The following is a 22,880-nucleotide window of genomic DNA, read 5'->3' on the forward strand; positions in this document are numbered from 1 at the left end:
AATTGGCGATCATCACAAGGCAGACAACGTATTGACAAAAAACTGTAATTTCCTCATAGAACATATTGCAGTGTTATAACTTTTACTACCTAACTGTATAGAAAGTTATTAAAATTGGCTGTAGCAAAATGCTGTTTAAACATGAATGCATCGATAAAATACACTTTTACTTTTGATACTTAAAGTATATTTTCTAGGTGGTACTTACATGCTTACATACAATTCTGATTGCAAGACATTTTCCATCCATCCGTCCATATTCTGCGGCTTAGCATATTTGATTGATGCTGTATTCTGGTAGTTTGACCAACAGTGGCATGGTCTCAGCTTCAGGCTCAGCCCTCTCTGCATTTTGCCTCTGCTCAGAACACACACACACACACACGTTTTGTGTAATTGGAGCTATGCGACCACGGCCTGGATGAAATCCCATAAATGAGTGTGAAGGTTTAGAATGCCGTCGCGGTGCTATTTCGAGGAGGATGAGATGGAAGGGGTGATGGCAAGGGGCAGAGGCTCGGGATGTCGCAGAGGTCTCAACAGCCATCAATTTGTCAGGATGTCTCCAGGCCCGGGTGTAGGCTGTCATATCCACTCACATGAAAGAGAGAGAGGGAGATTAGCAAAGTGATTTTGGCAAGAGTTGGGCGCTAATGTATTTCTCAATAGGACAGGTGCTGGTCTGCCAGTCAAGCTTTAAAAAGATGATGTTGTTGGCGCTTGTTTGTTAATCATTTATACGGGGCCAGGTTGTATCCAGGGATGACATTGAAATATAGTATGCTAAATAAATCCCCTTAAGTTCCGCAGTAATGACCTAACACCATAATAAACCTCCTAATGTTCTGCATCTCACTTTGCCAGGCCTCCTGTCACTCCCTCTGTAGCTCTTAGCGCAGTACACTCAAAGATCTGAGCCATTTGTCTTGCACATGGCTGTACCAATCCAAGTACCTTGCTGATGAAGGTCCATTAAGCAACTAATACACAGGCCTGTTATCCCTGCAGGCTCAATGTGATATTAGCAGCACATTAAAAAATGCTAACAATAAATCCAGCTGCATGGCGCTAATGAGCTGCGGTCCACTGCAGGACAGTAACAACAAAGGTGAGATGAAAAACCGAGCTTGAAAGAGGCCTGCATACCAATGATCTGTTATATCATGTCTTATGGCAGTTCTTATTCACAATGTCAAGGGATGGAGGAGGTTTTTCATCCACATTTTTTCATACTATGTTACAATTTCATGTTCTCACATTATATTCAGCCAGATCAGAGTTGTAGCCAATCTAATGATTACATGCTGCAGTGTACATTAACCATGGAGGGAGATACAAATCAGGAGAGGTGGTGTGTGTGTGTGTGTGTGTGTGTGTGTGGGTGTGGGTGTGGGTGTGTGTGTGTGTGTGTGTGTGTGTGTGTGTGTGAACAGTTGGAGATGGCTCATGCTGGGATAATGAGTTATCCCCCTAAGCCCCTCGCTGGGTCCCATGACATCCAGCCTTAATGAATGGCTTTCCTACACACACACACACACACACACACACACACACACCTCTTAAATCTGGCCTCTAGCTTTCGCATCCCCGACTAACCGACACAACCACAGGCCTCATTCTCTGTTATTTTTCACCGAGCAACGCACACTAGTTAGAAACCGCAATACTACTGAAACATTGAGAAACAGAAGGGCTCCACATTTTGAGGAACCCAAGCGGGAATTGTGCTATTTGTTTCCAGGGATGAAGAAGACTGACAAATGAACCCTCGTGGGAGGAAAGCTGGCGTATATCCTTCTTTTCTCTTCTTCCCCGCTCCGCCCGGCCCTGGAGTCTTCATTATGACCAGAATAGACACCCTCTTTTTTTAGCGTGTTAGCACATTCTCAAAACAAGCCGTGGACCTCAGGGACTGAGAGGTGCAGCAGGAGCCATGAGAATTGGGAATTTCTCCTCTCCCCATCTGCTGCGGTGAAGTTGTTTGCCAGCAGCAGTCTCTCTTGACCAGTAATAGCGTCTGTAAGTGAAGAAGATTGACATGGCGAGGGAGATGGATTTAAGGGCTGCTGGGCTTTCTTGTTCATTGATGCACATGTGTGTGGAACAGGGATGTGTGCAGATTGCCTTTCAAGAGATATAGTTTCTCTGGAAGGATAAGTTGGCATTGAAAAGAGGCATCTCTTATTTGTGCTTGCCCAAAGACGACTTACAGAGACTATTACCAAAACACTTCAACCTGGAAGTGTGCCTTTTGTCTCATGACAGGCGGGCTGATGTCCCAGTAAGCTGTCCCACACAGAGAGCAGGAGTCAATAGCTGTTATTGCGTATATCGATTGTAATTTTGTACCAGGAATTACCTCCCCTGACCCTTAACTTGCTTGATATTGTATATTGTCATATTCTTTTGTGTTGTATTATCTTGTATGTGGTTGTCTTCCTGCCTCGGGACTACAGGTGAAAATTAGCATTTATGCTATAACCTGGCTCATTTCCAGTCTGTACAGAAATGTTAGATTGTTCATTAATGTGCACTGTCCCGAATAAATAAATAAATAAATAAAAAAAAAAAAAACTAAGACATAACGTGCACCTGCCGTTGCTAATACCTCCCTTTGCCTTTCAATGCTAATGCGTAAAGGTTCTCGTAGAGCCGGCTCCCGGTGGAGTTGGTCTGGAGGGAGTAGTGTGTCAGGGAGATGGCAGCCTGCTGTGACAGGCTGCTGCGGTCTCAGCCCAGGAGAACTGGCTCCCATCTACACCTCTTTGGCAGGATTTAACTGGCTTCCCTAAGGGGGAGGAGGCGCCCTCACTCCTGCCCCTAAACCCCCCTAAGGCCTGGGGAGAGTTAATTACAGTTTACGTATACACCGTCATCCCCCATGAGCCTCTTTGCCTCTGGAGCAGCTGAGCCGACTGCTGATGTCTGAGCACTTTGTTCTGTAGGAGGTCCCTGCAGAGGAATACCCTGGACAGAGCTTATTAGCTATTGTTCTGTGCGACTCCAACATTGTACAGCGGTTATTATTCATTCTCTGGATTAATTCACACTTTGTACATAATGGAGCCCAGCAGGGCTTCTAATGGCAAGTAATGGTTGGTTTTTGGCAATTACTGAAAGTCCATCAAATGAGTCCTCACCAAGCAAGCTAAATGCACACCCGTCCTTCACGCTCTGTGTGAAAGTGAATTAATGAATGCAGGGTTGTTATCCTGCCGTGTTAATATGCTCTAACAGTCATCAGCCGCAAGCCTGTTTGCATGTGGTAAAGATGAATATTGAAATGTCCATGCAAACCTGTTTCCTGTTTGCACAATTCAGCTACAGTTGGTTTCTATACACAATATATCTCAGTTCTGTCAGCCAGTGTTAGGTACATGCAAAAATTTGTTCTTCATTAACAAATCTGACTAGAATACATTAAATTTGTCCAGCAAATTGTAGCTCTGCCATCCAGGCAAAACAACAAAAAAACAGCAACCTTGAAATGAAGGTGATGTAGTTTTGTGTATGATACGAACTGATTTAGCCTGAACAAGAAAAACATCTTTCAGCCGTGTAGTTTGTCCCCAGGGACAGTGTTAAAGGCTGCGTGAAAGGGCTCGGGAATTGGTGCTTGTGCTGGCACAGCTGCAAACCCCGGCAGGGTGTGTCAGTATGAGAAGGAAGAGTAAGAAAAAATGGTGTCAGTTTGTGTGGCTGTTTGTCAGCTCAAAGCACACACACTAAGCATGGCAGGGGAGGTGGCAGTTAGATAGACAATGCTCTACACACACACACACACACACACACACACACACACACACACTCTCTCTCTTTGTGAGGGCTGGAGATGTTCAACTGCAGTGTTTTTACCTGAGGAAAGGAGGTCATTATGGTGTATACACAGAGCCGAGCATCTTTGCTTGGTGTATGTACACTGAAAGCCATGCTCTTGTTGGGTCTCGTGTCAGTGAATGTACATTCCTACTGTTTTTAAAATTTTTGTTGACAAATGGATTGTCAGCTCGGAAACTAAAAATATTTTTTTCTCTCTGTTTTACACAGTTCCAGATTTTGGCATCCATGTGCTCTCCACCAATGACAGCCAGGAGCCTCATGGCCCAGGCCTCCTCAAGGTGTCAGGCCTAGAGCGCAGTCAGGAGAGGAGCCAGGAGGCCTGCAGGGACCCCCAACCCCTTGCATCCAGCACCCGCAGTCAGCCTCTGCCCCCTAAAGCCCTGCCCCAGCCGTCCGTCCCACAGCCCCTGTCCCCTCATCGGACCCAGACAAACTGCCCTACCCAGGCTCCGGCCTCCACAAACCTGCCCCCACGCTCAGAGGCTCTCCCCAGGCCTCAGACGCCCGCAGCCCTGCCTCTCGCCCAGGGCCAAGAGCCGTCGCCGCCCCCCCCTCCCCGGCCCCAGCACCAGCCTGAACTGCTGTCCCACCCCCGGCCTCAGCCAACGGCCAGCCTTCACCCCCACCCGCCATCGCCTGCCCTCCCCACCCATCACCCTCACCAACAGCACCCGAGTCAGGCCGGGCCCCACCGGCCCCCGTCGCGCTGCCACCCCCGGCCCCTTTCTGCCTACAACGGCCTCCACCTCAACGGTCACAGGTAAGGCTAAAAGCAGACACCCTCGCACATCGACACATCAGTTCATTATGAAAAACATTCACATGTCCGCGTGCGCTCTGATAATTATGTACAGTGCAGTACAGACGAAACCTCCATATTCACACACACTTGAAAATACTAGAATATCTCATGAGCTGGAACGCACAATGCCCGATCAGTATGTAAATTGCTATCAGGGAGAGCTTGATGGTTCCGAGCCAAACACAAGCACTGATTATTAACAGCTGAATAAAAGGGTTAAACTGTGCCCAGAGTGCTTGTGATTTATTAGCCACCCACGTCACCGGGGGCTCTGTAGAGATTCCAGCCCTCACTAATTATACCGGCTGTGTGTGCAATAGTTTAGTACAACCTTGAATTGTAATGATGAGAGGTTGTTTGTGCATGAGAACAGGAGGAAAATGGACCTAGAAAAATCTTAAATACTTCAGAGGACTGTCAATTCTTGTTAAGTTTTAAATAATTCCTCAGCAGAATTCCACTTTGTCTGATGAAATATACCATGATCACAGTTATTTTTTATATATTAATAAAAATAACAACAATGAGCTGGTCTGTTCTGTCCCATCTCTGTTGAGAGGCACTAAGGCCTAGGAGGCTCTCTACATTAATTTAAGACTCCAGGATAGCTCCTTCAGAATCCACTCAGTCCCAACAACAGCTCTGCCTTGCAGGCTCTCAGGACTTGGCTTTGCCTCCGTCTTCCTGCGCCAGGCCTGTCAGTCTGCCAGTGCGCAAACAGAGACTGGCACCCGCTGTGAATAATCACAGCCGGGGCCCACAGCAAAGAGCGGGCACTGCAAATGAGCTTTTAGGCTTAGCGCGCGGAGCTGTGGAGACGCAAGCTCTGTGACTGTCCCCAAGGAAAACCCACACACACTACAAAAGACTGTTTGCTTACACAAGCATACACACTCTCTCTCCCTCTCATCCCATTTCCGATGCACATGTTCACTACCTGGCTCTGGAGGAAGTGCCTTTAACAGAAGCTGTTCAAAGACGCGCACTCGGTTCTGCTTGCCAGCAGTGGTTTATTTGCATCCGAGGGTGTTGTGAACGTGGCGTTTTAACAGATCGTGTTTGCCCTGGATTCTGTGAAGCACAAGGGAGAGGCAGGGAGGCGTTTGTAAATGGAGGACAGTTGAGGTGTGAAAACACTGTGCTGGGAATTGAACGTCGGAGCAGATGGAGATGAGGGGATGTGGAGGAACAAGTGTTAATTCTGACTGATCAGGCCTGGCTTAACCTGGCTCCTTCATCTTTCTCTTTTTGTTCTCTCTCTTTACAGCAGCAGCAGGAGCAGCACCCCAGGCACCAAGCCCCACGGGCCCCCTGCTCCCTCTTTACACCTTCCCCACCACCCGCCTCCTCCTGCTGCCGCAGCAGCAGCAGCAGCAGCAGCCTCCACCTTCCCGCTGCCCTTGGCGGCTAACCAGAACACCCCCAACAGCTTCCCCCCTGCCTTGCAGTCCTCGCCGCACCCACACCACCCCAATATGTTCGCTCCTCCAGCGGCCTTGCCTCCACCACCACCACTTACGTCTAGCACCCTGCCAGTCCCCGGACATCCTGCTGCTGGGAGCGCCTACTCAGGTAAAAGAGCTGCTCGGAAACATCCCGCAGAGGATCGCACATTCAGCTGACGAAAAAAGCCGACTCTTATTTTAGCCAGGTGGTGCGTCAGGTTGCCTGCCGGTTGAGACATATGAGAAGGACACGAGGAATGATTTCAGCAGCGTTTGATTGGAAAGCATTTGAGATGCAGAGACAGACAGTATGTTACCCTGTAATTATTTAAAGCAACAAGTAACTGAGTCCAAGATAATCCACATGTACTCCACGCCCGGGGTCGTGTGTGTTTATAGGCGTGTGGACAGTTCAAGTTCACACTCTTTCTGTCACGCCGTGATTGATGGACTCTCCAGTAATATCCACCAGCATGTCAGGCCACATTGCAAAAGCGATTTACAGACCCCGTGCACATTTCCCCCCAGTGCCGTCAAGCTAAATGTCAGGGTCAGTGTGTGAAGAGAAGGGGGGGCTTCACCTTTAGCAGTGTTCCCAGAACTTCCATTTTCACCTTGAATACCGTTCACGTGCAAGAAATCAATTTGGTCAATATGGAACGGAGCGAGCTGGATTTTCTTCTAAAGATACTAATGACATTTTTATGAAGAGAAAATTCCACCCCTACTCCCAGCCCAATAAAGGTTAAAATAAATGCAGAAAATATTTTAGAGAGTCACTGTGGAATAGGAAAGATAAGGTTACTCTGGAGGAGATATAATCTCTCGTGGCACGTTTTGTTGAATTTAGAAGAAAAGCCAGCCAGCGATTACTTGAAATCCATTCTTTCTCCACAGGCTGTGCAGAGGTTATTAGAACAACAGATGTCGTCTCAGTGGGGCCGTAGTGTATCAAATCACGGCATTCGACAGTTCCAGACAGTTTGAATAATCTCGAGCCGCGCTTAAATTTAAAATGACATGCTGATAATCGCAGCCATTTCCTGGTTGTTTAGTTTTTTTCTAACTTTGACACGGCTTCCTTTTCAATGACGTACGTCGCTCTCGCATTGGAGTCCAGGGCTCTCCGGGCGTCTCTGAAGGGCTTTCACTGTAAATAAATGAACATCTTAATCAACCACTACAACGTTCTTACCATATGGACGTCCCTGGGAGAAAACCTTTCACAAAGGTGCGAGTGGCCGTTATTGAGCACGTTCAGAGTCTGTTGCGTCAAAAAGCTTGAGAAACCCTTCCACTCATTAACAAACCCCGTCCTAATCCTCCCTTCCCTCTCGCTTTTCTCCAGAGCAAGACCTTCTGCGCCAGGAGCTCAACACCCGTTTCCTGGCCTCCCAGAACGCCGACCGTGGCGCCTCGCTGGGCCCTCCGCCCTACCTGCGCACAGAGTTCCACCAGCACCAACATCAGCATCAGCACCAGCATCAGCACCAACACACCCACCAGCACACCCACCAGCACACCTTCACGCCCTTCCCCCACGCCATCATGCCCACCCCAGCACCGCCCATGGTGCGTACCCCTGCCAGAAATGTGAGGATAAGTAGAACACACCTGTATGGGTTGGAGAGGGTGGAGTGGGTCAACGAGGTAGCAGAAAATTCACGTCTTCTAAAAAATGAGTTTTACATGTGAAGAAAGCGGACATGGCACTGAAATGTTTTTTTACCATGTGGTTGTGAGAGTGAAGACTTGTCCACAGTTGGACACGTGTGTGCGAGCAGCACCCTGTAGCCCGCGGGTTTCTGTGGCGGCCTCTCAACGATGACCGCGTGTGTCCATCCACGCTACAATCATGCCTTTATTCTCCCAGAAAGCCTTTCTAGTGTTTTCTCTGGCATACTCTAGGACTCCAGACTTGAGTCGCCTATTATTTTCTAAATTGGCAATAACTCGCCCAAAGCATGTTAACTTCAGAGCCAGCTCTCAGAACATAATACACTTAATTCATTCTGAATTTAATGACATCATTTGGTCCCATTTGGGGGTTTTCATTACTGGCAAATGCCTTGCGTTAAGAGCCCCGCTGTTTGTTGGGGTAACCACAGGCAATGGGTGGCTGGACCTAAAACTCATACAAACGCACACATTCGTAACTGCCTGGCCCATAGAGGGTTCGCTTGGCTCTGATGATACTTTAAAGGCAGCAATGCGAGGCCTCTGACAGCTAATGAGGCCATAAAAAGGCTCTTTACGGCTGCAGTGTTTAGTCTCGACGAGGGAACTGTTCGCCCTGAGCCTGCGCTGCACCGCTAATAGGAGACCAAATGAGACACAGAACCCACGCTAGTTTAAAAGGTCTTCAGATGTCACGAAAAGGGGAGGATGAAAACAGTCTGGTTGGGGAAGTGGTTGAACTTTGAATCTCAGTTGACATTTTAGATCTTAAATCATAATTTCAATCTGTAAGCATGTTTATAGTCTTGAAATACACTTTGTGATGCATTTTGCGTTGGCCTGAAATGACCCTTAAAGAGGCCAATGTCAACCCTGCTACAGCAAATATGTGAAGGTTCTCATGTTTTTTCTACATCTTTGTACTTCATTTCTCCTACAGTTTGAAAAATACCCAACAAAAGTTGACCCCTTCTACAGACACAGTGTGAGTTTCCCTACTGCCTGCAGAGCAGTTACTTCCCCATTTTGCCATTCCAGCCCATGCGAGTTTGTGTTATAGCTGTGTGTGTGTGTGTGTGTGTGTGTGTGTGTGTGTGTGTGTGTGTGTGTGTGTGTGTGTGTGTGTGTGTGTGTGTGACTTCCATGCAATCGCTCATCTGCTTCTTAATGGACACTGTAAGCATCCTAGCTGTACAATTTCACCCTTCAGCCCCGGCAAATGTTGTGATTAATGAAATGGTGCTGGACTCTTAGATCTCGGAGCACAAGATTTATTGTGCACGCATGCAACGGTAAAAATTTTGTGCATACAAATTAATACAGAAAGAGACAGTAGCTGGCATTACCGCCAGAGGAATACTATATCTTTGTCTCGCTTACTACTATTCATTTGTATTTGTCTGCTAACAGCAGTGGCTTGCTCATGATTATTACTCCCTAAAGTTATTTTACACGTATTTGAAACATTGGACCCCACTCTCCAACCATGTTTGCTGAAGCGTCCAGACACCTGCTGCGTGTACCTGCGCAAGTGTGCTTTTTCTACTACACACTGAGCTACAAGGAGGATTTTAATATTAGAAAAAATCATGTATTTGACTTTAGGCCTACCCTGGGTCAAACAGATGTTGCAGAATGTTGCTAGTTTGTTTTTAAGTGCTTCATTTTGGATTCTTAGCATTTCCTCGCTGTTATTATGGTAGCAGCAAATACCCCGAAGCCATTTCCTCTCTATAAAACATACTAACGTCTCAAAACACGATGCACATAGAAACACAAGTTGCATTTAAAACCTCACAGCATCTCCTCAAGCGCTTCTAGTAACTTATCCTGGCAACCCAAGTTTGAATAATTCTGCACCATCCATTATGCAACCATAATTAAAGCAATGCAAGCATGCAAGTTCATAAACATGAAAAACATACTCTAATTCCACTAAGGCTAACATGATTGACAAGAACAATTACAGCGAGTGGTTGATTACATGTTTCTCCACAGGATAGTTTACTGGAAGCCTTGAGCACTTGTTTGGTTTCCGTGTGTTTTGCTTGAATTACGACATTCTAGTTTTCACATCAAAGGAGTGTTTTCCCTTATTTAAATCCACTGGGAATGAGCAGGGAATATTTGATAAACACTCAGTTTGTGAAACATGTAGGCAATCATTTGTAACTTTCCCAATCTAAGCAGTCTTGGAAAATGGAAAAAGATTGAATGTTGATGAGGTTCATACGTCACAATAACCTGATCCATCTCCACGGCCTCGTGAAGCTGTTGTCCTGCATTTCCCTGACAAACCCAACCATCCTCACACCGCCTCCTCTTTTTTTTTCTCCCTCAGCTCTTTCACTCCTACCCACCGGCCATGTCTGGCCTTCCTCCCGTCATCCCCCCGACCGGACCCTTCGGCTCGCTGCAGGGCGCCTTTCAGCCCAAGGTAAGTTACACAGGGACACCACCGTACACACACACACACACACACACACACACAGAAAATTAGTTATTTACAGAGATTGTTGTTTTTTCGATGTGTGTCTGGTGCTCTCTAGACCTCTAATCCACTCGATGTGGCCACAAGACCTGGAGGCGTCCCACACACATTCTTGCAGAAGGACCCCAGGGTAAGAGCACACACACTGACAGACAACGCTCACAGTGTAGAGGTAACCTTTAGATCCTCTGTACATGTTGCCTAAGTCTTTGAGTCACCAGATGGAGGTTTTCAACACCAAACGATGTCATCGTACAGAATTCACATGCAGTTAGATTATAGGCAACACAGACTGCCTTCCTCTCAGCTGCCGTATCCGTCTGTATGCAGAGGGGCACACAGGAGTAACCCATATGTGTTAATTACTCCTACAATACCTTCATTTAATAATGGGACATGTTAAAATTTTAATTTGGTTCATAATCAATGCCACACACACACACACACACACTAATTATAAGTGATTTGATTGACAGCAAAATAACTCAAACTCTTTTATTCCCTCTCCCTCCTGTAGCTAACAGATCCATTTCGGCCCGTTCTCAGGGTGAGTGCTCGCTCCCTGCAGCGTCTCAGTCTCCCGCACACTCGCGTACACACACACACACACACACTAATAGCCACAATGCCTTGAAGGGCTTTTGCTAATGCAGTAGATAGTGTCTTTAATTAAATCAGCGGATCAGTGGAGGCAGCAGTGTTAGCGCGAGTCTCGTTTATACCACAACAGAGCTCATTTTGGAGAACGTAGAGATGCATTCAAATCACAGCTATAATTACTATGTATTCCTCTGTCACATGCCCTATCGCCATCACAGACCATACCTTGAAGTAATATGTGATTAACGGTTCCACGTGTACCATATTTAATTTATCAGTATGTCATTTTCAGGTGATCTGACTGTAAATAAATGAGATGGGCATGCTGTGTTCGTGTCATTTGACTATTCACGATGGTTGTACGATGCACATTGACAAAATAGCACTATATCCATTAAATAATCTAATTACCTTGTACAACAGGACCGATGTGATCCATATTTGTTTGCGTTTTCAGGCACTTTCATATTATTAAGCACTACTGTGGATATACCAGAGCTTTTAGAGTTTTTTTTATTTATTTTAGATGTAAAAACCTACACACCACCACAAAATGAACCGTTGAATATGTTAATTGGCCGTAGTATTGCCGTGCTCGTTAAAGACTAATGTTGTGCACCATGTTTTTGTCTTGTACCTACAGAAACCAGGGAAGTGGTGCGCCATGCACGTCCACATCGCCTGGCAGATATACCACCACCAACAGAAAGTAAAGGTGAGGATTCCTCTCTCTATGCTTTACACCAAAGCTAGTGTTAACTGTGCCCCATTTCTATACTAATCTTTACAGTTTTGTACTTGAAATGGTGCAAAGGCCATCAAACTGCAACTTTAGAACGGCCGTGCCAGTTAAACTTAAGAGACGGCTACCGTTTTCAATAAATAGTTGTTTTCTGAGGTGTTCCTGGAGCTCTTTCTCCACAATTAGTTTTTTTTTCCAGCTTTGAGAAGCTCCTCCATTTCTTTCATGCAATGAATTGTAGGAAAATAGACTGAAATCACACTGAAATCGGTTATTTGTTAGTATCCATACCGACAGTTAAACTTTGTTCTGTCACTTTTCCCCCCTCACACTCAAAAGTTGCTAAGAATTAGTGTGCAGTATGGATTTGGAACACAGTTCTAGTGTTTCTCCTCTGGAAAAATCACTATTAGCACTTCTCTTCGTAAAGCGGTGGTAGGCCGTTTTATTTTTTGTTCAGCATATTGTCAGTAAATGGTAATTCTGTGATCAAATTAATGTTAAAGACAAAGGCAAAATGTTGTACCCGTAAGATATTTTGAAAGTAACTCACTGACTATAAATCCCTTTACAAAAGCCTGTTCAAATAATAAAAAAGGTATGTATGGCATCAGCAGTCATAACCATAATCACTTCCAATCATTTGGAAAAGGAGAGCTTTTCTTAGATTCAGTGTAGCCTGGCAACCAGGACTGGGACTCTCATCCCCGAAACACCTCAAACGGTGTCCTCGGATAAGACAACCATCTAGTTGCTCGCTTACAGTAGTTTACTTTAAATAAACAGCGTGTTAAATGGTTTTACATATGTTTCTCTATGTCACTCTGCCGTCTTCCAGCAGCAGATGCAGGTCGACCCTCACAAACTAGACTTTGGCCTCAAGCCCGAGTTCCTGAGTCGACCTCCGGGCCCCAGCCTCTTCGGCGCCATCCATCACCCCAGCGATTTGGCGCGGCCTGCCACGCTCTTCTCCGCCACAGGTGAGTGTGTGTCAGATCTACATTACATCACGTGACATTACGTGTCATTTAGCTGACACTTTTACCCAAAGCAACTTTCAGTCAAGTGCTTTCAACCTCGAAGGTACAAACGGCAAGAAGTAAGCGTAAGTACATTAGCTTTAAATAAACCATATTACAAAGAGCCACGTGAAAGCGCAATTGTTTTTTTCATCATTCGAGGTACAGTCGTTTTTAGCCCAACGGTCGCGACGTTCCTTTCGGCTAAAGTGTTTCTGCACGTGCTCCAGGAAAGTAAGTTTGGTATATCCAGCAATCGTGTGCATCGGGAGAATTAAGTTCATCCACAGGGGCCCCTCAGGGTTCGCAGACGACTCTGGGGTGCGACAAAAATTAAGGATACGAGTATCGATTTTAAGCATAAGCCGTTAAAAACGCACTATCCAGGATAGCGAAAGTGAGCAGCAAGATCTCAGGGGTACAACAGAGCAGAGATGGATCGAAAGGGGGGGCGGCTGACCCCCCACTATAGGGCCTTGCCCCCCCAGCTGCCCCCCTAACTTTGGTGTTCAAAAAACTGTGCTTGTAAAAAAAAACTGGAGAGACCAGGCGGGTCAGAGCAGGAGAAGACCACAGAAGGAGATGCAGAAATAAGTGAAAGAGAAGGGGGAAAGGAAGAATCGACTGTGAGGGATGAAGAGGAGGCTTCAGATTCAGAGAGAGGGACAGAGGCAGGGAGCGATCAGGAGGATGCAGATGAAGATGACAGGGAGGATGGACCATATGGTTTGTTTGTATTCTCCTTCCATATAAATTGCAGTACAGTAGCATAAAATGTCATGTCACTCAGTGAAATGACATGTTTTCAGTTTTTGGCCATTTCCATTTGGTTGTATATGTAATGATTTACATATATACATAGATTATGTTTTACAGTTTCTCTGTCATAGCATTTGTTTGACCTTTTGAGCGGTTTGATCATAATTACTGATAAAATAAGACACATTCTGTTCTATTTGTCTGTATCAGTAAATATGATCAAGCCATTTAATTCACTTTCAGCTAAATTCAATTTTATTTATAGTAACAACAGTGGTGAGGAAAACTTCCTTTTGGGCAGACCCAGGCTCTTTTTTTCTTCTTTTTGGCCCACCACCACCAACCCCCCCTCTTCGGATGACAACTTTATTTTTTATAAAGTGATATATTTTTATATACACAGTATGTTACATTCAGATTTACATTCAGTACATTTACTGTTGTCCTACTGTAACCATTCACCCTGTTTTAGTGAGACCCTGGATCCATATAAGGGCAGAGGGAATTAAAGCACTACGTATGGAGCGTAACACATAACACGTAAAACGCGACAAGGTGACAGAGAGACAACAGAGGGAAGTGAGACGGGACGATATCGGGACCGGACAGTTGACAAATAGCGTGTGCCTATGTGTACGAGTAAAGTGGATAACTGCAGGGGCAACAAAAGAAGAAGGGAAAAGGAAAAGAAAGGACATAATATAAATGCAAAAGGGAGGGCGGGGTATAACAGAATGGAGGAGGGAGGTATACGTCTGGTAACGTACACAGCCGTTTTTGTTGAATTTAGAAATGTTAGAAATGACGACCAGGTGTCTTCAAAGGCTGACATTTGCTTCCCTCTGTGTGCATTGTGTCTTTCCATTGAAATGTATTCTGAGATTAAATTTGTCCAGTGACTGATGTGGCAAGATTTCTTTGATTTCCAGTTTTGGAGGACTACTCTCTTAGCGACAGCTAGAGAAATGAGAAACTGATTTCAGAATTTTTGCGGGATGCGGATTTCGGAGATGTCACCAAGGATCCAGAAAGAGCAAACTGGTTGACAGAGCCACGTGGCGTGCAGGTAGTCGTCTGTGCTACTTAAAGTGCACTGTAAACAGAAACCAGTGTTTGCTAGGCCCATTTTGCAACATTTTACTTTGGGTGATGCGAGTTCTGTGAATGACTTTATATTGTATAAGCTGCAGGTTTGTGTTAGCGGTCACGGAAAATGTATTCTTACAGATTTGTTCCCAGTAATCAGGGTTGGGAGAGAAGGACAGGTCAGCTTCCCACTTGGTCGTCGGGAGTGTCATTGTTGTATTTATTTCGGAAATCATAGCCGGGAGGTCAGTTTTTTGAAGTTATTAATTTTCACAAGTTCTTCTATAAGCTGAGAGGGATGTAACGTGTTGTCTATATGGAAGGAATTGTTCTCTCCCAACCCCATATTTCTGTGTGAGTGTGTTAAATGACATGAAATGGTTGTTCTCGAATAGGTGGTGAAGGTGTGCGATTCCTTTTTGTGCCCGTATGGAGAAGTAAAAAGGTTTGTTCTGTAACATGAACACTTTGTTGTGCCAGAGTGGGGTGAACTTTTTTAATTCTAGTGATGATTTTGTGATTCGGTTCGTTTTCCACCAGGCTGTCAGAGTTGAATAGATGGTAATGCGTTGGCAGAAGTTGGATTTCTTGATTGATTGTGAGAGCAAGGGGTGATCTGCAATTGGGATGTTTGTACATTGGTTTTGTTCCAGTTCCAGCCACGGGTAATTGTGCTTGTGTATATTGATCTGTTTAACCAAGTACTGTAATTGATTTGCCAGGAAGTAGTGATGGAAGTTTGGTGCCTCAAGCCCACCGTGTGATTTTTTTTTAATTTTATTTTTGTGTTGAGAGTGATATTCTGGGTTTTTAGTTTTTCCAATCAAATTGTGTTGTTAATGAATTGAAAGTTTTGAATCATTTGTCTGTAGGAGTGATGGGGATCATAGAAAAAAAGGTAGTTAATCTGGGGTAGGGTTTTCCTTTTGACTGCAGCTATTCTTCCGACGAGCGCGAGTGGGCGTTTCGACCAGCGTTTGTATTCGTCTTTGATATTACCGAGGAGGGGAGTATAGTCGAGGGTGAAAAACTCTGACAGCTTGGGGGAAATCTGAATCCCTAGGTACTTGACGTTGCCCATGTGAAGGTGGAGGGAAGTGTCCTGAGCTCCAAAATTGATTTATTCCAGTTGATAGTGTAATGTGAGACATGGGAAAATCTGTTGACGATATTGAGTTTCTTGAATACCTGTGGGTTCTGTAAATTAAGTAAAAGATCATCTGCATATAAACGAATGATTTTGCATCGTACGTCGGCTACCTGAATTCCTTTGATTACGGCGTTTTGTGGTATTGCCGCTGTGAGAGGTTCGATGAAAATGGCAAAGAGGGAAGGCACCCCGATGCAGTGTGAAACTCTGTGAAGTGATTCCGTTAGTGGTAAAACAGCGTTTTAATCTCCAAAACCAAACCAGTGAAGCGTACTGAATAAAAATGACCAGTTTACCTGATCGAAAATTTTTTTTTGCGATATAATAAATAGGTTGAAAAGTCTGTGGCATGTCTATTTTGTATCAAGCCTGTCTGATCTGGATGAAGGAGTGTGTTTCTGTTCTGGTTGCTAGTGCTTTGGTAATCATTTTCAAATCGGTATTCAATAGTGAGAGAGGTCGGTAGCTAGAGGGGTGAGATGGGTCTTTGGCTGCTGTATTCATGTGTGGTGGAGGAAGTTTTTATTTCTATAATGACTCTGTTGAATAGCGGTGATAATGTGTTCCAAAAGTGTTTGTAAAATTGGGCTGGTAATCCATCTGGTCTGGGAGATTTGTTGCTGGGAATCTTATTGAGGGCTTTGGTAAGTTCATTGACGACAAATGACAAACGTTTATCGCGCTGCGCTCTCTTTCCCATAGGCTTCATGTAATCCATTCTCCATGTCACCCGATTGTTGATAGAATTATTGCGGTGAGCGCAGAACATTATTTTAATTCAAATGATTATCAGGTTATGTGAAGGAAACTTTGATGGAAAATTTCATATTTTTTTTATTTACTTTTTAATGCTCAAAAGCAGCCTGTTAAATATGTACTACACTACTTGGGCGGGCCTTACCTAGAAGTTCCGTGGGTTCCGTAATAACGCCGCAGGGACAACCGCAAATCAACAGAGAATTAACGCGTGTAGCGATACCGCTCTGTTGTAAAGGCTAACGGCGCTCAGTAAGCGCAGCCGAAACGATTTGTCATAAACCAAGTACCAAATGACGCTAAAGACATTAATAACTAAAACAGTGCTGTCGCTACTATTTTAGTGATTTATAAGCAACCCGTTTCTTGCTACTAGAAGGTAATATATCAAGTCGAAGCTAACTCTGACAGCTGTAGGGCAGCTAACGCAAACTTTAGCTTTCTCCGTGAAGCTCCCAGCTAAGCTAACGAGCTAACTAATGTACGAACTTTGTGAGATCGACCCTCGGAGGGCTGAGGCCAAGATGGATGTGAGCTTCAATGCATTGCAGTTATGCATTTTGTGCAAGAAAATACATCTGCGGTTAGGTGGCAGTGAAAACCGCTAAAACACCTGTTGCTCAACACAAGATTAATACATTTCAATGTTTTAGCTTCCTCATTGTTAGCTTGATACTATGCTCAGTTATGTGTGATTTCTTTAATTCCAACATGAAAGAAATTCAGATTTTGCCAGATGCAAGCATTATCATTTATCAAAATTTCAAAATCTGAAACTCGTGCGGCTCATTTACCAAGCCTCGTCAAAATGCGGTAACGATAATTTTTACAAATATTTGTATTGCGCCTTTCGTGCAACAAATAGGTCTACTGTACAATAAGGAAAATGCGTGACGTAAGCAGACGTGGATAGAATGCATAGAAAATAATGGATAGCAGTAGCGCTAAGCCTACAACTGGCGGTCGATCCGTATAGTTTGGGCTGAAAGTGAACGAGGGCAGGCGCGTTCCATTTCGCTCCCCCGGTCCTGCCCCGCCCGCTCTCCCTCTGCTCTCCAAATGGCCTCCGTGCGCTGTGATGCCATACCGAGGGGAAGTGAAGGAAGGCGTGTTGAAAAACTAATTACAAACGCAGCCTATCCCACCTCCAAAAGGAGACGGTAGTCCTGAGACAAGAAATTCCCTGAATCTGTAGAGAGACAAAATATTATTCTCGTCCCCCGACCTCTGACCTGTAAATGACCCATGTTGTCTAAGCTTTCCCTTAGTCTCGTCGTACTGCGTCGGTCGGGCTCTAGTTGAAGGGTTTAGAAAAAGTAAATAAATAAAACCGATTCGAAATTTCCCTACAACAAGCTTTGAGTAGAGATGGTTTTGTCAATGGATGTTTGTGTGATGCCTTCCGTCTCTCTCTCCTCAGGTCCCGCGCACCCGTCGGCTGGTCCTTTCGGTCATCCGCCCCACCATCCTGGAAACTTCCTCGCCCCAGCATCTCACTTGGGTAAGACCGCCCTTCGCTTCTATTCTTCTCCGTCTCCTGAAATGGGAAAATGAAGATGTCGTTATTACAATGTACGCGTGGTAACATGTGGTGTCTTCCTCCAGAACCTTTCGGTAGGCCCGCGTCGTTTGGAGGACTGGGATCCCTCAGTTCGTCGGCCTTCGGGGGACTGGGCAATCCGGCGCTAAGTGAGTTTTAACTTTGGGAACGATGCAGTTTTGGCGCGCGAGTTGTCGAGATACGCATTTAACTTGCGTCCTGCCTGTGTTTTTCCACGTGTTGAATCCCTAACAGCGGCCAACTCGGTGTTCGGCCATAAAGATGGCCCCAACACGCAGCAGCACTTCAACGGCAGCGGCCACCAGGAGCCGTGGAACCGCCTGCACCGCACGCCGCCCTCCTTCCCCACGCCGCCGCCCTGGCTGAAACCCGGAGACTCTGAGAGGAGCGCCTCGGCCGGCTCGCACGAGAGGGACCGAGACTCTGACAAACGGGACTCGGTCGGTAAAGACGACAAAGACAGGTAGGTGTTGCCAAAAGTGACTGCTCTAGTCGAGTCCCATTATCTCTCCCCGAGAACGTATAAAAATTGTTTTATTTTTCTGGTTTCACTTTACTAGTTCATTAAACTACTAGAGCCTATCTATGAAATTAGGCCTCGGTAGAGAAGAAATTGTCTGCCGTTTCCCACACGGGTCATATCAAAAGATTATAATTCAAACTGAATTATATTATTTTAGCTTTAGCATGGCCTAATACGTATTTCGACACATACCTTAATCGTATTACCTTGAAACACAGCAATGCGCAAGTGAGTTTTTATAGTTTTATATCAATCGTAATTTTCCATCTCGCCTTTGGCTCAAAGAGGAACTCCTCCGCTCGCTGACAGGACACCTCGCTAGGCACCTGGTACCCAGTGGGGTCTTCTGCTGGTGTAGCCCATCCGCCTCAAGGTTGTGCGTGTCGTGGCTTCACAAATGCTTTGCTGCATACCTCGGTTATAACGAGTGGTTATTTGAGTCAAAGTTGATTTTCTATCACCTTGAATCACTCGGCCCATTCTCCTCTGACCTCTAGCATCAACAAGGCATTTTCGCCCACAGGACTCCCGCATACTGCATGTTTTTCCTTTTTCAGACCATTCTTTGTAAATCCTAGAAATGGTTGTGTGTGAAAATCCCAGTAACTGAGCAGATTGTGAAATACTCAGTCCAGCCCATTTGGCACCAACAACCATGCAACGCTCAAAGTTGCTTAGATCACCTCTCTTTCCTATTCCGACATTCAGTTTAGAGATTGTCTTGACCAGGACCACACCCCTAAATGCATTGAAGCAGCTGCCATGTGATTGGTTGATTAGATAATTGCATTAACGAGAAATTTAACAGGTGTTCCTAATAATCATTTAGGTGAGCGATGTGTGTGTATATAATATACACACACACTACTATATATATATGACAGACAAGACTTAACAAAACAATATCTAATAAAATATTTACAATCTTCCACGTGTTCAGCTCATTTCAATTAGGAAAATTGATAGTCACTTAAAGTTATTAGTACTGATGGGGGGGGGACTTTCTTTATGCTTCTAGGGACTCTGTGGAAAAGCGCCATCCGAGCCATCCGTCCCCGGTTCCCGTCAACCCCATCGGTCTCCTCGGCCACGCCCGGCCCCCCGAGCACCACAGGAACCACCTGCCCCCCGCTTCTGGAGAGCCTCAGCGGGATAAGGAAAACAAGGCCAAAGACCGGGAGAGGGAGCACCCAGACTCCTGGAAAGACAATGGCACGGATGACCGCAAGCACGGCGACAAGGACGCGCCCATCGTCCGTGACGGCCGAGCGTCAGAGGACAAAGCGTCCAACGGGGGGACGCCGTCACCCTATGTCCGGCAGACCAGCCTTGAGCGTCCCAACGGCGGGCTGAGCAGGGAGGTTCTGGACAAAAAGGTAGAGCTGCCGTACGAGCACCAGAAGAAGAACAGCGAGGTGAAGGTAAAGGAGGAGAGGAAGGAGGAGCAGGATGGAGCCACAGAGAGGGCGAGCGAGCACCCGACGCATGCACCCTCCACACCAAACCTTCACCCTCCCTCCTCGATGCCCATGCCCATGAGCATGGCTGGCGTTCACCCCATCAACAGCATCAGTAGTCTGGAGAGAACTCGAGTGGTGGCACCCTTCATGGGTATCAGCCCTATCCCGGGAGCTGACAGGTTCCCTTACCCTGCCTTCCATTGGGACCCCATGAGGGACCCCTACAGGGGCCTGGACATTCACAGACGGGACCTGTTGCTAAGGAATGACCCCCTGCACCGGCTGGCGGCGCCTCGCCTCTACGAGGCTGAGCGCTCCTACAGGGACCGTGAGCCTCACGACTTTAATCGTGATCACATCCACCCTCTGGCCCTGGAGCAGAGGAGGGAGCATGAGCGCGCCCATCTGGAGGAGCGCGAGCGCCTCAACATGCTCAGGGAGGACTATGAGCATGGGCGGCTCCACCCCGCGATGCACCATCCCGCCCTAGACGGACACCTCCCGCACCCCGCCCAGGGCCTCATGGCCCCTGGACTCCCGGGCATGCACTATTCGAGGGTCAGTCCCTCGGCTGCGGCCCATCAGAACGGTATCCTTAACAAAACGCCGCCTGCCGCCTCTCTGAGCGCCCCGCCCCCTCTCATCCCCACACTGGGCACCAGGCCCGGCTCACCCAGACGGACTACTCCCCTGACCGCAGATATCAGAGACAGAGCGGCTCACAAAGACATCGAGGCGCGGTGAGCTCTGACTCGACGGCCTCGCTAACACTGAACTCGCACCGAGCACTTAGCTTTGGGCAAAGCAAGACTGTAACATAGCTGTGAATAACTTATGTGGGGCAGAGATGTGCCCGCACAATGAATTGTTTTTGTATAAAACTAGAAAGAGACAAATAATCGTGGAACAAAACAAAAAGATTTTTTTTTCCCCGTTTGCTCCAACTTTTTGTGTGCATTCTTTCTCTGGTATAGCAAAGTAAGAATGAACAATTTTGGAATGTACAGGTACTCTAGCACTGACAGACAGCAAAGTGTATACGGTCGCTGTGCTCACCCTGTATGGATTAAAAATCATGGTACAAATATGCAAAAGGGTGTTTGGAAAGCTTTACTTTGAACACACGTAAATAGAAGAGTATTACAGCAGTGCTTCAGAATGTGCTTTTTGCCATTTCCTTTTTGTTTCGTTTTTTTTTCAGTTGACGCAGCCGATTAGCATTGTACCAGAGACCCCGTATTCAACTATGCAACAAATGTCTGGGCTCCCTTTCTGAAAGCTGGCCTTCTCACCACTACCGACTGTGTAACAATTAAGGACAAACGGCTGTATTCTCTCCGCGACTCAGACGCGCGTTGGATCCGTGCAAACAGATACAAGCTTTAACTGATCCGCGCGGGGGTTGTAGGTAGCAATTCGGATTAAACAAAAAAAGTAATGTTTTGAGAATTACTTTTTCAATTGTGGCGACAATCCTAGAAATGCATTTTAAAGATTTTCAATGTTGAGAGCTAGCAGCACAAACTCTTTTTTTCCCACACTTGACCAGTCTGGTTCTGGGGAGAATGCGGCACATTAAACACCGTGACAGCAAAGTAAAGTACATGTTTTGGAAATAGGTTCTGTTGGTCAAACAGTGTATTAAAGTGCTTTCTTGAGTTGTTGTAAAAACTACAAAATCAAAAGACAAAAAAGCAAGTCTAAACTATGGACAGTTTGTTTCTAATGAGCAGAGATCTATTTTAGTAGTCCACTGAAGGTTTAGTTGTGCGCTTCAAACTCTGTGATATCATGTCGTGCAGTGTTTTTCAATCCAACGTAAAAATGTCCACCGGAGCCATAGTGGTTAGTCGATGCGTATTGCAAAAAGATTGTTGAGAGATTTTTTTTTTGCTGTTAACCGTGTACAGGGGAAAAAAGTAAAGTCTTTCTAGATCGTGTACAAAAATGAGGAAAAAAAATGAAGCGACTGAATCTTCAGCATGCTCCTCATTTAAACTTGTGTTATGTAAATTGTGCCATGTTATTAAAAAATGTGTACTAACCCTGTCTGTGGGGCTTTTATTCCTCCACCTACTTAGCTGAGTAGACGGGCTATATATTTCTATTTGACACCAGCTTACACAGTTAATGACTTTCCACATTAGACTCCAGTGGAGGATAAACTACCTTGGGTGTTTGCTACACAAGTTGTGTCATCTGATAGAGTCGCTTCTAATTAAAAAAAAAGTTATCACGATATAGATATATATAGATATATATATATATATATAGATATATATATAGATATATATATATATATATATATATATATATATATATATATATATATATATATATATATATATATATATATTTTGCTGATACTGCCCCTTGGACGCGCATCCTGACTATGCCTGAAGAAACCAAAGTATCATTATTAGTCTCCCTAAGGAGAAATTTGTTTTGGACACAGAGAAATTGCTGCGAGAGTTACGACAGAGACAAACAACAAGCACAGGGTTAAAACAATTAAAAGACAAATGTACAGTAAACATTTGGGCTACTCAAAGAGCTATGCAAATTGCAAATGACCATTTTCTATACTTGTGCAAAGAAGCCATCCTTCCTGCATTCTTCTGTTCTCCCACACGCCTTACAAACACTCATTCCTACTTCCATAAGCATCAATGCATTCAGTCATAAATAAACATTCATTCCTCCATTCATATCCATACATACATTGTCACAGATCTACATTAAAAAGTCATAGTCATTAATGAGCTGACAGAGAGGAACAAATGAGTGCTTATACCTTTTAAATTTGCACAAAGGAACCCTGTACCTATTTCCTGAGTTCAATAGCTCAAACTCTGAGGACAACACGTGAGAGCTATCAGATAGAATGGTCTTAGCCTGCCTGAGTGTTGCCTGATCAAAAAGCTCCTGCAGGTTGAGAGGTGCAGGTGTTCCCATAATTTAGCCTGCCG

The 22,880-nt window shown here is 45.4% G+C and overlaps 1 protein-coding gene across 1 annotated transcript in view; it reads left to right on the top strand.

Moving 5' to 3' along the window:
* auts2a (activator of transcription and developmental regulator AUTS2 a) overlaps positions 1-21,962 on the top strand; it is a 346,500-nt gene extending 324,538 nt beyond the window's left edge. Inside the window, exons 7-19 of the mRNA XM_078265538.1 lie at positions 4,048-4,600; positions 5,910-6,214; positions 7,436-7,680; positions 8,705-8,749; positions 10,106-10,201; positions 10,314-10,385; positions 10,773-10,802; positions 11,499-11,570; positions 12,436-12,577; positions 17,788-17,868; positions 17,973-18,056; positions 18,163-18,391; positions 19,470-21,962. Of these exons, the coding sequence (XP_078121664.1) occupies positions 4,048-4,600; positions 5,910-6,214; positions 7,436-7,680; positions 8,705-8,749; positions 10,106-10,201; positions 10,314-10,385; positions 10,773-10,802; positions 11,499-11,570; positions 12,436-12,577; positions 17,788-17,868; positions 17,973-18,056; positions 18,163-18,391; positions 19,470-20,655 (3,140 nt within the window). The 3' untranslated portion in view covers positions 20,656-21,962. The remainder of the gene's footprint in view (positions 1-4,047; positions 4,601-5,909; positions 6,215-7,435; positions 7,681-8,704; positions 8,750-10,105; positions 10,202-10,313; positions 10,386-10,772; positions 10,803-11,498; positions 11,571-12,435; positions 12,578-17,787; positions 17,869-17,972; positions 18,057-18,162; positions 18,392-19,469) is intronic.
* Positions 21,963-22,880: the final 918 nt, after the last annotated feature.

The sequence above is a fragment of the Sander vitreus genome, chromosome 13, assembly GCF_031162955.1.
Source record: "Sander vitreus isolate 19-12246 chromosome 13, sanVit1, whole genome shotgun sequence".
Lineage (NCBI taxonomy): Eukaryota > Metazoa > Chordata > Actinopteri > Perciformes > Percidae > Sander > Sander vitreus.